General features: G+C 47.2%; 1 protein-coding gene across 6 annotated transcripts in view; it reads left to right on the top strand.

Moving 5' to 3' along the window:
- Window positions 1-15,225, top strand: part of PXYLP1 (2-phosphoxylose phosphatase 1) — a 117,095-nt gene that overhangs the window by 63,173 nt on the left and 38,697 nt on the right. For 4 of the 6 annotated variants that reach the window (XM_070375461.1, XM_070375449.1, XM_070375442.1 and 1 more), the window contains one exon: window positions 11,374-11,505. The exons of 1 other annotated variant lie outside the window; for it this stretch is intronic. In XM_070375461.1, coding sequence (XP_070231562.1) covers window positions 11,427-11,505 — 79 coding nt within the window. In that variant the 5' untranslated portion in view covers window positions 11,374-11,426. Of the gene's footprint in view, window positions 1-11,373; window positions 11,506-14,121; window positions 14,261-15,225 lie in introns of those variants that run through there. One more of the 6 variants, XM_070375468.1, reaches the window with a different exon arrangement.

Genomic DNA, 15,225 nt, shown 5'->3' with positions numbered 1-15,225 from the left:
TCCACTGGAAAGTTTCTGGGAGGGCATCCTGGCTTCCAGTAGAAGTGTGCAGGATCATCCCCTTCTGCCTCTGCATGGTGCCAAGTGTGATGCCTGGAAAGTGGTCACCATCTGTGACTCTTGAGGGGAGCCGTCCTGAGCACAGGGGATGGCAGAAAGCCCAGAGATGAAGAGATCCTGGCTTCCTGATGATGCCTTCAAGTTGCTGAATTCAGCCACTCTGGAGCAGCAGTTCCTAACATTGTGTGTCATTATGTGAGAATGTTGATGGGTCCCTTTGCATTAGCAGGGTTTTCTGTTAACTTGCAGCCAAGCCATCTGGATAGCTACATGGATAGTTTGAGATAAAACAAAACATACAACTCAAAAAGAACAAAGGTTACCCCAGCCATGTCTCATTTATATCGCATCTAAGAGTGATGCTCAGCCTGGTCAATGATGAGCCTCATGCAGTTCACCATGAATATGTGTGTGCTTATTCATAACATCCCTCAGAGGGAGGCCCCATAGAGAGGACCAGTGTTCTTTAGAGCTAATGGTGAATTCTAGTTAGGGTACTTCTCTGGCTGCTTTAAAAGAATTGAGATAACAATGACTTACAAAGGTTGTGAGATACATTTTAGTGACAGATTTTATTTTCTTGGGCTCCAGAATCACTGAGGATGGTAACTGCAGCCACAAAATTAAAAGATGCTTTCTCCTTGGAAGAAAAGCTAGCCAGCATATTAAAAAGCAGAGACATCACTTTGTTGACAGAGGTCTGTATAGTCAAAGCTATGATTTTTCCAGTAGTCATGTACAGATCTGAGAGTTGGATCATAGAAAAGGCTGAGCACTTAAGAATTGATGATTTGAACTGTGGTGTTGGAGAAGACTCTTAAGAGTCCCTTGGACTGCAAGGAGATCAAACCAGTCAATCCTAAAGGAAATCAACCCTGAATATTCATTGGAAGGACTGATGCTGAAGCTGAAGCTCCAATACTTTGGCCACCTGACGTGAAGAGCTGAGTCATTAGAAAAGCCTGATGCTGGGAAAGATTGAAGTCAGAAGAGGGTGACAGAGGATGAGAGAGTTGGATGGCATCACCAACTCAATAAACATGAGTTTGAGCAAACTCTAGGAGATAGTGAACGATGGGGAAGCCAGGCATGCTGCAGCCTATGGGGTTGCAAAGAATTGGACACAACTTAGCAACTAAACAACAAAAAGTGAACTGATAGATGGTCAAGGAGTTGGGTGGACTATCCCACAGGGTCATCTACGGTTCTTCTCTGTTATTCACACGGATGTTGTCTCCATGGGCATCAAGAAAGCTGGCTCACCACTACTCCAGTGTTTCAGAGTGTGGGGTGGGGAGGAAGGAAGGGCAGAGTGGGGCAGTGTAGGCAGCCTCCTTTTACCCAGAATTGCACAAATTACTTACAATCACAATTCATTGGGTGGAACCTGGTCACACGATGACATGGTCACATGATGATGAGTTGCAAGGGAGTCTGGGAAGTTAGCTGTCTCTAGCTGGGTGGCCATGTGTCCAGCTGAAACCTAGAGGATTCTGTTGGTAAGAAAGTGAGAATAGACACTGGAGGAGTGTCAGCCACAGTGAAGAGGCAGGCGTGTGAACGTGACCACAGCAGAGTGCTGGCTGCCACTCTCAGGTTGTGGAGCAGGCGTGTGAGCCAGGAGGGCCAGGCTCCCTGAGCAGCCTGGAGCCTTGTGCCAGTTCTGACCTGCCCTTGGCCTGTCTTCCCAGTCAGACGGGGGACTTGTACCAGGTAGTGTTTAAAACCTCTTCAAACTCTGACTTGTTCTGGCATGGCCCCCATGCACAGGCATTCTGCCTCTGGAGTGGGTGCAGAGACAAGGCGGCAGCAGGCTGAGCAGCTGCATGTGGGTGGTGGGTGTTAAAGCCATAGGAGAAGTCACTGCTGACCTTTACTGGGAGCTTACCAGGAGCCCGGAACTGGGCTGTGTCCCTCACGTGGATTGCCCCGTGAGCCCTTACATGCCCTGTGAGACGGATTGTTCCATTTCATGGACGGGGCAGCTGTGGCTCAAGAAGGGTTAGAGCAGGAGTCCTGGCCATCTGACTCCAGAGCCCACAGACTTAACTCCATGTCATGGGTAGGACTGGGACTGCAGTGGGATTTGTGAGGTATAGCAAGGTCATGGTGAGCCCAGAAATCAGGGCCAACTTTGGGGGTGATCTGAAGCATTGTTTCTCCCCCTCCATGGTGACCCCATAGCCAGGAGGGGCTGTTGCCACTCTGTATCACATCTGGGCATGACACTGTGGGTTACATCACCCCTCACCAGCACAGGCTATTCTTCGGGAGGAGAGTATTGCGGGTGAGAGAGGCGTCTGGGGGGGTCAGTGTGGGGCACAGTGCAGAATGTTCCATGGGGGCTCATCACATGGCTCTCAAGCATCCTTTCAAGTGTCGCTCCTGCTGAGAGGGGCAGGGAGACCTCGGCCTGCCCCTGTCCTGTGTTCCCAGAGAAGGCTGTGCTGGGAAGAGGTAGGACCCCAGCCCTAGAAAATGAGGGTCAGTGTATGAAGCAGGCCCGTCCCTCAAGCCGACACTGCTTGGTGGCCTGGCTCCTGACATCAGACGCTGCCTCTTGCTCCATCTTGGAGGTCAGTGGCTGTGTGCTCAGAGGGGACTCCAGGAAGAGCGGGGGCACCAGCGGGTGTGCAGTATAGTCCCCTTAGTGGTGGGATTCCTTGGTTTTGTGGGCAGGCTGGCCTAGTGGGGGGAATGAGGCTCTTGCAGCCACCCACCTGTTGGCACCAGACCACAGGCAAACTCCACATGGAGGAGCAGACCCAGATGAGATCAGGGCTCCCTGACCCAGCCTCAGTGGGGTTTCTGGGCAGCCAGCAGTCTTCAGGCACAGCAGACTCACTGAATGTGATGCTGTGGGGTGGTGCTCGGGCTAACCCACCTCCCTGTTCAGGGTCTCCTCACCCACAAAGATGCAAGCCCTTCTCCTGCTCTCCTCGAGTCAGGATGGTCTCATTTAGGGTTGTTTCTTTGGTTCATTCCTAAAATACAATTATTTTCCTAAAATGCAATTACAAATGCCTCATCTCCAGGCTGCTCTTGAAGACTGAACTTGGGCAGAGCCTCCTGCACAGGAAACCTGCCACCCTCTCTGGGCCTGGGTGGGTCAACCCCTCCCTCCCCAACTCTGCCTCTCGTTGATGGTTCTAGTGTCACAAGCCTAATGGTCCATTTACTCATTGCTCCACTGACCAGACTGTGAGCTTTCTTTTTTTTTTTATGCTTAAAACCTCAAACATCCACAGAAGCACAGAGGATTATATGATGGACCCTCTACGATTCATCACCCAGCTTCAGAAGTTGTCACAGTTTGCAAGTCTTATTTCATTAATTCATCTTTGACCTCTCCCCACCGACCCTACCCCCATATCCAGAATATTTTAAAGCAATTCCTAGATCTCATATCATTTCTCCCATAAGTACATTTCAGATACAAGCTTAAAAATGGAAGAAACTGTGTCCTGTATCCTGCATCCTCAGCACTTTGGAAGTTGTTATTTAGTTGCTAAATTGTGTCTGACTGTTTGCAACCCCGTGGGCTGTAGCCACCAGGCTCCTCTGTCTATGGGATTTCCCAGGCAAGAATTCTGGAGTGGGTTGCCATGTCCTTCTCCAGGGATTATTCCTGGCTCAAGGATCAAAACCATGTCTCCTGCATCGGCAGGCAGATTCTTCACCACTGAGCCACTAGGGAAGCACACTTTGGATGATGCCTGACACATATTGGCTTCGGGGAAATAAACGTTGTTTTGAATCAACTAATTGACTGGATGAATGAATTGGTTTCAACCTTTAGAGCCCAGCCTGCACATTAGCTGTCACTTGAGTAGCTGGAATGTGAGTGACAGCTGGGAGCCCACAGCCCCCGTGGCAGTTTCCAGGAGGTTCTGGAATCTATCAGGCTCTCACTCATCAGACTTTAAGGTTGGTTTATTCTTAGCCAGGCATCTTTGATTTTGCAATTAAACCCCACTTTGAGGTCACCTTGGAGATGGAGGACAATGAAGATGTAGCTTTTACCTTTGTTTGGATCATATTTAGTTCACAATTATAGACTTTAGGGTTTTCTTAATTATAATGCTATATTTACTTGGGTCAAAATGATTAGGACCAAAAAAAAATCAAAGTATAGAATACATCTAAAACATTTTCTTTAATACCATCTTTCTATTCCTGGTAATGGTATTTTAACTACACAAATGAGATAATTGAATGCACATTTTTCTTTCAAACGGTCTTGGTCATGTTTAAAACCCTAAATTCTGTACACTTTGAAGGGGACTCTGAGGCTGGAGTCACTAAACGTGGCATTTCCAGCTTTTACAAGGTGAAAGTCAGGCCAGGGCTTGGACTTTGGAAATCTCTGATGGTAGAATGGTAGCTTGTAAAAATGCCTTTGATATATTCCTTTTTTCCTCTTAATTCAGAAATGGTATTTACCATAATACTATAATGAGAGCTGCCTATTTCCTAGTGCTTTTTTTCAAAATTACATTCTAAAGTATTTTCTTTCACTCTTCAAATCTATTGTAAAGTTAAATTAAGGTGACTGAGTTTTCTGTTTATCTGTTTTCTTTTTTGCTGCTTCATCAGGGATGCAGAGTAATAATTCTATTTCTGGATTTAAGGTATTTTTTACTTTGTGGGTTTAGCAGTGGGGACTAAAACTGTGCCCAGTAGACATTTGATGACTGGTGACTGTTAGATGTTCAGCCCACAACATGAAGCAGTTGTTTCCACTGAAGTATTTATAGGGGTTGGATTTGGTCATGATGCCATATTGAGTCAAGAGCATCTTCCATGGACAGTGATGTCTGAGGATTAGGAGATGTGGGAGCTATTCTGAAGTAGGTCACAGTCCTACTCCCCCTACTGATGTGGCAGTGACTCTTCCTGTGGACTTTGCTTTCTGGGCTGTGAGTGAGCAGACTGTGGAGTCTCTGCTGAGGCCTGAGTCTCTACTGAGGGCCGAGTCCTGGTTATCACTTGTGATGACATGGACAAGTCCAGTGGGGTAACTAGAGGAGTTGCAGGAGACCCCAGGGGTGTGTGCTCCAAGCTCCCGTGGAGTGAATATGTAGGATTATGACCAGAAGGGAACCCAAGGAACGCCTGATTTCTTGAGTGCTGGAGAGCCTGCTCGCCGGGGATGGAAAGGAGAAAGGGACTCTGGAGAATGGGGCTGGAGCTTGAGCCACAGAGACAGAGTCCATTGGCTGGTAATCCTGTCTTCTGACAGAAGCCGAGACACATGTTCCAGGCTGGAAAACCTGTGGCAAGGCAGAACACCACAGCTGAGTCAGCCCTGAGGAAGGCTGGCATGGTGGAGGTGGGGGCAGGAACAAGCTGCAAACGTGGCTCCCCGCTGATGAATGGGGCTGGGCCAGTGAATAGGGAAGTGGCGGTGGCCAGGATTTGGAAGGGGAAGCACAGTATGTGGCAAAAGCAGCAGCTCAGGGAAAGGAAGCAAATCTTTGTGTTTAGATGGTAGAGTTTCCCTGGTGGTTCAGATAGTAAAGAATCTGCCTGCAATGCAAGAGACCTGGGTTTGATCCCTGGGTTGGGAAGATCACCTGGAGAAGGGAATGGCAACCTGCTCCAGTGTTCTTGCTTGGAGAATCCCATGGACAGAGGAGTCTGGTGAGCTACAGTCCATGGTGTCTCGAAGAGTTGGATGACTAAATTGCTAGCAGGGGGTCTGTATGATTCCTCCAGAGCTGGGGAGCCAGACACAGCACATCCCTCCTTTGTGCCAAGTGCTCTGTGTATTGTGGTATTTACTCCTCACTGCCCTTCTGCTCATTTATATTCTTATCCCCAGTCTTATTTAAAGAACAGTGACCTGAAACTTGGGTGAAATACAGTTGTCAAGAGGTCACACAGAAGGCAGTGGTCGAGCAGAGAACCGACACAGTTCTGCCAGCCTCTGAGGCCTCATGCTTTCTGCTGTGTTGGGGCTCCCTTGGGTCTTTTCCACTGGAGAAGTGAAGAAGCACGCACTGGAGCCAGGCACACGCTTCTCACATGGGCACACACCTGTGTACACACACTGCTTACACACAGCGCTTACACACATTGGGATCCTAGCTCCAGCTGCAAACACAAACTTCAAAGCTATGTGCGTTTTGCATTGTCATTATTGTTTAGCTGTTTAAAAAGAAAAGAACAGAGCATGACCTTCCTCTCCAAGTTTTCTAGGAAGATAAGTTCCAGGAGAGCAGCACGGAGGTGCTTATCTCGGGGCTCAGTGTCAGTGAGCTGCTCCCTCCCCCTGCCCCTGGGCTGTGGACACACCAGCCTGGTGCTAGCACAAGCGGAAGGAATGAGATTCTGACCATTATTTGCCATTTGGACTGCCGAGGCAGAGTCAGGAAGTAGGGGCACAGAAACCCAGAGCTTATCAAGGGGAAATGTTTGGTGTTCCCACGTGGAGGCTCGTGTCATCAAGTGAAAAGCCTCAGGTACGTGGACATGTCAGTAGCTGGAGAACTAAAAGCAGTAAGGCAGTCACATGATCCCAGCCATCTGGTTAACCCAGCATATCCTCAGTATTTTCAATCTAGAACTAAATATAGCCCCTTTCCCAAAAAGCCCTCAGCATATTGAAGAATGTGGATGGAGATGGAGCTTTGACATGTGGGGCCTACAAAAAAAAAAAAAGATGAGGATATGGAAATCTACACCCTAGCTTAGAATTTCCTGGTAAAGACCCAATGTGTTTTCTCTCTATGGGAATAGCTAGTTTTGCTTTACATACATCAAGCTTCCAAAACTTAGTGGTTGAAGACAGCAGCCTTCATATTTGCCGTGACCTGGGGGTTGGCCACACAGTTCTTTTAGTCTGGGTTGACTCTCCATCTACAGGTGGTGTGGCTGGACTAGAAGGTCTGGGATGGCTTTGCTCACATGTATGGTGACTGGCAGGCAGCCTTGTTGTTTAAGAGAGCCTCAGCCGGGAGTGCTTGCCTTGGCCCCGTGTGGCCTCATCCTCCAGCAGCTCGCCTGGGTGTCTTCACACCATGGTCTCGGTGTTCTAAAAGCAGCCAGGGAGGGCAATGTTCTAAAAGCAGCCAGGGAGGGCAATGTTCTAAAAGCAGCCAGGGAAGACAAGCCCTAATGCGTAAGTGCTATTCACACCTCTGTTTGCAGCTTGTCTGCGAAGCTTAGAGAGCTTTTGGCTTGTAGCCAAAGCATAGACCTTGTCCGAGCTTAGAGTCCGTCTGGGAGGAGGTTTCCCAAAGCCATGAATACAGAAAAGCATGAACAAACAAACTGGGGGCCATCACCACACCAAATCAAACCTGTCTATAAGTCTGAAATTTAACTTAGCAAAAGCAGTTGTTTCTACCTGACAATCTGAAGATGATCCTGAACCATATTGTGATTTGTCCTCGTGTAAAATGGCAGTGTTGGGAAAACCATAGACGGCCTCCTTAGCAGCTCTAGCAGCCTCATCTGCCAATGAGGGTGGTGATAAGTCTCCCAAGACGCTGGAGGCAGGAAGTGGTTGAAGAGCCAGACCTGGTCTAGTACCAGAAGAAAGTTCTTACCTCGCACACCCAAGTGCAGAGCAACCAAGAGGCAAGTCTGGTCTTCCAGCTGCAGAAGCAAGAAACCACCAGCCTCAGAAATTGAGGGTGGGTGGTTTCCCCAGGCAGCAAGGTTTGCATTGCACAGTGAGATGCTGAAGATAGCATGTGAGCTGGAGTGACAGAGCAATGGATGGGGGCAAGAATATGTGACCATTTCAATACTCATGTAGCTGGAGGAACCAACAAACTGGTTAAGAAACTATTCCTATTTCTCAAGAGGATGGAGGAAGCAGTAGAGTGAACTGACAGAGATGAGTAGGGGGGACTTCCCTGCTGGTCCTGTGGTTAAGAATCTGCCTTGCAATGCAGGAGACACGGGGGGACGCGGGTTCAATCCCTGGTGGGGGAACTAAGATTCCCACGTACCGAGAAGCAACCAAGCCCGTGCTCCTCGGACCGCATGCCCCTACCAGAGAGCCTGTGTACCACAATGAAAGATCTAGCGTGCCGCAACTAAGACCTGATGCAGCCAAATTAAAACCGAAGAAGAAAATGAGTAGGTAACAAAGCTAGTGACATCATTTTCTTTTGAATACCTACTGTACACTGAGATTACACTTATTTAGCCTTTGATTTGGTCCTCACAACATAATTAGTCCCAACTTACAGATGAGGATACTGAGTCTCAGAGAGGTTAAGTAACTTGTCCCATGGTCACCAAGCTCGGGGTTCTGACCCAGGTCTGCCCACCTCCAGAGAGCTGTGGACTTGATCTGCACATGCTGCAGAGGTGGTCCCCCCACGAAAAGCAGAGCTGCAGGACCCTCCTAACAGAATTCTGACAGACCCTAGAGGCCATTTGCCAAGCAGGAACACTTAAAGATGTTTATGTAAAGGAAAAGGAGCTATTCCAAATGTGGTATTAGGCTCAAAAGAAGGCAATAACATAACAGAAGGGAGAGGAAGATATGAAGGAGAGCTCTAACGTATTTATTGTTGGGGGTACAGGGACACCACCACCCAAAGAAGGTATTTGCTCTGAACCTTCTCCCTGTTCTGTGATCTAATCTCTATGCACACACCCCACTCACCTTTCCCAAATTAAAAGGATCCCCTTCTAAGACGACCATTGTAAAGTAAACACATCTAATTGGGAATGACTGAGAGAGCGAGATGTTCTGAAATCTACAGGCTAGTGAGCCAGAAGCAGTGAGCTGTCCTTGGGTAGCTAAGAAGCTGGCACGTGCCAAGAGCCAACCTCTTCTGTGTACATACATGGGTGGCAGTTAGAGTCAGTATGCGGATGTGTGGGGTGACGCTGAAAGGCAGCAGAAAGCTTTAGAGGCACACCTCTGATTTCATATCAGTCATCACCACTTAAGAACCTCGTGCCCTTAAGGTTCAGTTTTCTGCTGTCAGGTTCGAAATTGCCAACCCTGTCCCCGGGGCATGTCATGGGAAACCCAAGGGAAGGATGGTTTTGAGCAGGTAGAAGCTCCTGGTTCCTGGAGCAAAGGTTGGAGACTGCCCCGGGGAGGCTGCTGTGAGGGAATGCTGACATTCCTCCCAGGTCAGGTATGATTTGGAAATACTGCCCAGTGTTTGCAGCTGAATGGCGGCACCTTCTACGCTCATCCCTGGGGGGCTTGGCCGGGCAGCCGAACCTGTCCCGGGTGAGGGGTGGAGAGGCTGTGACTTGGATTTTAGTTAGCTTGTTTTCTTTTGCAGCAGGGTGAGTGGGGGACAGTTACTGTTGAACCAGCAGATGAGTGTTGCCAAGGTCTCCCTCAAGGTCAAGGATACAAGAGAATGGACTGTGATGCCTCCCAGACACCCTAGGCAAGGAACTCTGCAGCCTGGATCAGGAGCCCAGAGCCACTCAGGCTTGATGCTTTACCTCTGGGAATGGGGTTTGTTTACAGGAGGGCTTCACCCTCTTTGTCGCCTCAGGAGGGCAAAACTGTGGGCTGCACATCTGTGGGCCCACATCATGTCTCATTGTGATCTCAGCCACCTCGAGGGTTCAATGCCGAAGCCCTGGCTTTGGGCCTCACCAAATGCAGATTCTGGTGAGCTGTCTTCAGGGTCTGTGGGTTTCCTTGCAAACACCCCCAGGTGGAGGCCACAGGGAGTTTCAGTGTTGGAAAGAGCAAACATTTATTTGGAGTCCTCACGGCAGGATGGCATCACCAACTCGATGGACATGAGTTTGAGTAAACTCCAGGAGTTGGTGATAGACAGGGAGGCCTGGCGTGCTGTGATTCATGGGGTCGCAAAGAGTCGGACACGACTGAGCGACTGAACTGAACTGAACTGAAGTATGTTAAATGCTGATGGGATCAGCCAGGGTAATGTGTTGTTTTAGCTGGAGATGTCAGAGAGCTTCTGAGGCTGTTGAGTCCCTGCCAGGACAAGGAGGTGGGTGTCCCCAGGAGGACAGATCATCTTGGGACATGAAGCACTGGTCCCTGGAAAGGAGTGGTGACTAAAGGGACAGAAGCAGCGCTCACTTGAGGGTGTAAATTGGGATTTGTTTGTTAGCAGGGTTGCCGGATGCTGGACATACAGGCTCATTTGTGAGGTACAGTGTATTTTCATCAGTCTTTTAGCCAGTGTTGTCCTGTGGTAGAAGGTCTGACAGGTCCCTTAAAGGAATGGTTCTCAAACTCCCCTCCAGGGCCTTGGGTGTGGCAGTAAGGTGAGTGGGTGCGGGGGGCAGCAAGAGACCCCAGGGCTCTGGCTTCTGCCTCATTCCATGCATAGGTTCTTAAAAATACAGTCTTATTGAGATATAATTCACATACAACTCACCCGAAGTGTATAATTCAGTAGCTTTTAATATATTCATGGAGTTGTGTGACCCTCACCATATTAGCAGGTGAGCTTTTTATCTGATTGATTTTCTATTGTATTTGAAAGAGAAAAAGATTCTGCTGCTAAAATCAGGTTTGAAATAATGGTTATAAGCTTGCTGTGGTTAAGAACCTTTTCTGAAGAGGCTGTGATTTTTCAAGTTCTATTTTAAACCCCAATGAGAACCAGAAAATAAATTTGGTATCTAAGAGGTGAGGTAAATACCCATAGCAACCGTTCCCTTTTTTTCACAGAATGGACATTCAGAGCCACATTTGGCATTTTTGTGAAGTCCTTTTGCACAGTCCTAACATGGTCAGAGGAAATTAGAATGGTGGGTGGGACTGCGAGATGACCCATGGATGCAGCTGAAATGGGCCCAGTGGTCCAGGCTTGCCGGGGGGGGCAGGTCTCTAATTAGCTTATGGGGCTGCTTGATGTAGGAACATATCTTAGACACAGCCCAGCCATCCCTAAAGGTGTTAAAGTGGAGCATGAGGCAGTGATTGATGTTCAGGTTAATTACTGAGATCAAAGATGCAGGGTCATCATAGCAAAGTGTTCATCAGAAATGGTTGAAGAAGTTGGGGGTCAGAATGGGGTGTTCATTTCCTGGTCCTTGTTAAGACTTCTTAGGTCTAAACACCCTGTCCATTTTTCTTTGCAAAGGCCATGCCATAAAATCTCCCTGCCTGTTGAGATCAGATAAACGAAGCCTTCCCGAACTGTTTCTGCTCATTAATTTGAAGGGTGCCTTCTCAGCTAGGCTGATTTGGGGGCAAAGACATCAGCAACAGCACACAATTGTTCTCCGACCGGGATTCACACTGCCCTGCTGGAGAACGGGGCTGATCAGATTCTTTTCAGTTGACAGACTTGGTTTTCCGCCTCAGAAACATGTTTCTTGCCTCTCCTCTCTTTGCAGGACGTGTTCCTGATCTGAGGTGAAACCATGAAGAGAAGATAAAATAAACAATAATGCTTTTCCGCAATCGCTTCGTGCTGCTGCTGGCCCTGGCTGCACTGCTGGCCTTCGTGAGCCTCAGCCTGCAGTTCTGTGAGTGTGGGTATGGGTGCTGGGATGGTAAGGGGGCTTTTCTCTGGAGCAGAAGCCCCCATGGGAAGGAAACACATAGGTCCCAAAGCCTTTGTTCTTTTACTTTTCTTTCACCTCTTTTTTAATTGAAATATAGTTGATTTACAATGTCGTTAATTCCTGTTATACAGCAAAGTGATTCAGTTATACGTGTATATGTGTGTGTGTGTGTGCTGTGTGCTTAGTTGCTCAGTCGTGTCTGACTCTTTGTGCTCCCATGAACTGTAGCCTGCCAGGCTCCTCTATCCATGGGGATCCTCCAGGCAAGAATACTGGAGTGGGTTGCCATGCCCTCCTCCAGGGGATCTTCCCAACCTAGAGATCGAACCCAGGTCTCCCGCATTGCAGGCAGACTCTTTACTGTCTGAGCCACCAGAAAAAAGAAAGTGTGTGTGTGTGTGTGTGTGTGTGTGTATGTGTATACATCTTTTTTAAAAAATAGTCTTTTCCATTATTGTTTATCATAGGATTTTTAATTGGTGGATAATTGCTTTACAGTTAGTTTCTGCTGTACAACATCATGAATCAGCTGTAAGTGTACATATATCCCCTCTCTCTTGAGCCTCCCTCCTACCTACCCCCATCCCACGCTCTAGGTCATTACCTGTGTTCTTTAAATAAACAGTGAGGTTTCAAACAACTCAGTCTTTTTAGTGTCAGTGCTAGTGGTGGGTGGGTGTGCATCTTTGCTTGTGAGGAACAAGAGCAATCACTTGGCTTCATGACATACTTTTGGCTTCTCCCTGGATTCCTCAACTGGTTATTCCTGGATCCTTAGTTCAGGTTCCCAAGGTGAAGACAGTGAGTGGTCAGCTTGTGCCCTCATGCTGGGCCACACAGCAGAGGTGCTTGGCTTGGGGGTTGAGTGTCATTATCAGAGAGGGTGGAGGGATTAGGTCCCAGTACCAAACTGGGCAGTAGGGACTGTGTATGGAAAGCCCGGAGTGGCGAGGCAGCAGCATGGCTGAGGAGGCCAGTCCACAGGCCTCACCACCTGCCCTCGGCCCATACCTTGGGGTCTGTGCTCAGGCTGAGCCCCAAATCTATGTCCTCTGCTGCTCCCTAAGGAGCACAGATCAAACACAGATCCAACCAGGCACTTCCTTGGCTGTAACCCTTCAGCAGTGGGTCTCTGAGAGGCACCTTAGCCTTTCTGGGACCCCTGTCTCACCTTGAACCCTACACCACAGCCTTGCTGAGTGGCTTGGCATTCTCTGCACATCCAGGCTGTTCTCTGTGCCTGAAGGCGGTCCGTCTGCCTGGACTGTTCTACTCACCTCCCTTCTATCTGCCTCCCATCCCATCCTCTCCTCCACATGGTTCATTCACACCTTTCTCCTTCAGAAAGCTTCCATCACTCCCCACCTGGGTATGGGCTTCTTGGTTGTACATCTGGGGTGCTCTGAACCTGTCCCACTCCTTGCACTAGCCATGAAGTGAAGTGAAAGTTGCTCAGTTGTGTCCAAGTCTTTGAGAGCTCCCTGTAGCCGGCCAGTCTCCTCTGTCCATGGTATTCTCCAGGCAAGAACACTGAAGTGGGTTGCCATTCCCTTCTCCAGGGGATCTTCCCAACCCAAGGATTGAACCCAAGTCTCATGCATTGCAGGTGGATTCTTTACCATCTGGGCTACCAGGGAAGCCTTGCGATATCATAATTTTTTGGTTCTGTGTCTTTTCCTTCTACAAGACTGGCTGCTCTTTGAGAACAGGGCCCATTTCTGCTTCCCTCTTTATCACAGGAACCAGCACTGCCAGCCACATAGGAGGTGCCTCAGGAGTGTTTCAGTGAATGAATGAATCTCCACCTGCTCTGGAAAGCAGGTGAACCCTATTTCTCTATCCTGGTGCTGTGTACTTGTAAGCCAAGAAAATGTCTGTGCGATGCTGGTAATTGTATTTTTGCTGCTGCCTACCTGCCCTCCACTTTCCACCTCACCCCGGCGGGTGGGAAGCAATTGCTTGGCCCTCATCACAGCTTAGGATATCTCTGGGAGGAGGTGGCATTGCTGTCACAGTCTGCATGATGGGAGGAAGGGCAGGTGGCCAGAGATGAGGGATGTTCTGAGTGTGCTGAGGGACATGGGAAAGACTTGGCATTCAGAATGAGTGGTTTGAAGGGAGAGGCTTTGAGCAAATTTCCCTGCCTCACCTCTGATTTGTGACATATTCCATGCACACATCTAGTGCATATTGACAGGCACTTCTAATAGTAAAAGTACTCACTTTATCCTTAGGAATAGGAAAATAGATTAAGAGAAGGTGGGCATAAGAAGTTTAAAGATACTCTCGGTGGTTAATGAACTGTAAAAAAAAAAAAAAAAAGTCTTTTCCAGAAAGTGTTTGGAATCAGTCGTTTGTTTGTGGCTTTTCATTAAAAATTTTCCATCCTTTGCTTGTAGGATGTTTCAATCAACCTTGGTTCTTAGTTTGAGACACTGACAGGTTCTGAGACATGAGTGTGGGTTACTTGTGTTTGCTGCGTCTCTCTTGCATGAGGTGGTTTCCATGTCACTGAATTGGCCTGTGTGTTTTGCTTATATAACTCCTCTGAAAGTCCCTTCTGTTTTAGCAGAGCCAATTTTCAGCCGTACTTATTTTAGGGAAAATTTTTCAGGATAAATTGGCCAGCCTGGGTCTGAGGTCTTTATTCTTCAGTGTGTTGGGAGTTTGGAAAGATATTAAGATATGGACCTTCTTACTGCTCTTCTGCTTCTAGGTAAACTGTAACTTTGGAATTTAACAATTTTGGTGAAAATTGAGTTAAATTGTTTTATTTATTTAATCACTTTACTGGTTGCTAATTATTATGCTGTAAGAAACTGGACTAATTCATAATACAAAGATGTCTGCTTAAGTAACACTTATATTTTCATTCTTATCCTGAAATATATGGAATTTTTTTTCTTCTCTATTTCTTTTGACTAGTTTTTGAATATCAGATTAGCACATATAATTGTTTCAGGTAATATATTTGAGACAGTCAAATGGAACTTGGCTTTCTTTTAAGTAAATAGTATAATTTTGTTTTCTATGATTGTGTATTTTATTTTGACACTTTGGTAGTTTTATTTTTCTGATGTTTTGAATATGAGAAAGTTATGACCCAGGTTACAATGAAAAAATCAAGTTGCTTAAATAAGTGTTTCATCCTCTCGGTACAGAAAGTGTGTATGTGTACTAACTTATATTTATTAAGTGCTTATGTATGCTGGAGATTTTTCTACACTATTGGGGTGGAGATGATTGGGAGAGGATACAAAAAAGATTAAAGTACAGTTTGTAGTTTCTCAAAATATGTTGATTTTAAATGGTAATAATGATTCACTTTATGCTAATAGACATTAATAAGAATGATTCATTTTGTATTTTCAAGTCCTTGATGTTTTTGAGTTTGGAAATAGAGTGATTCTGAAATTCCTGATACTCGAAGAAGGGAACAAGTCAGGCATAAATATCATTAGTTATTCTAGTTAAAATAAGTATAAGTGGGAAAATAACTTCTCAGATTGCGGGACTCCTTCAGTGTGACAGGAAAAGATACTGAGTTATGAAGACTTGTGGATGGTTCCTTATTTTGCTGCTTTTTCTGCTCGTTTGTAATCGTCCATTTTCCTGCTTCAACCCTTTCCTTCATGCTCATTTTGCGCTCATTTTACCGCCTTCCAAGCAGTCCCAAAATGG

This window comes from Bos mutus, chromosome 1 (genome assembly GCF_027580195.1).
Source record: "Bos mutus isolate GX-2022 chromosome 1, NWIPB_WYAK_1.1, whole genome shotgun sequence".
Taxonomy (NCBI): Eukaryota; Metazoa; Chordata; class Mammalia; order Artiodactyla; family Bovidae; genus Bos; species Bos mutus.
Note: the sequence above shows the minus strand (reverse complement) of the source record. Positions and strands in the feature narration are given on the sequence as shown.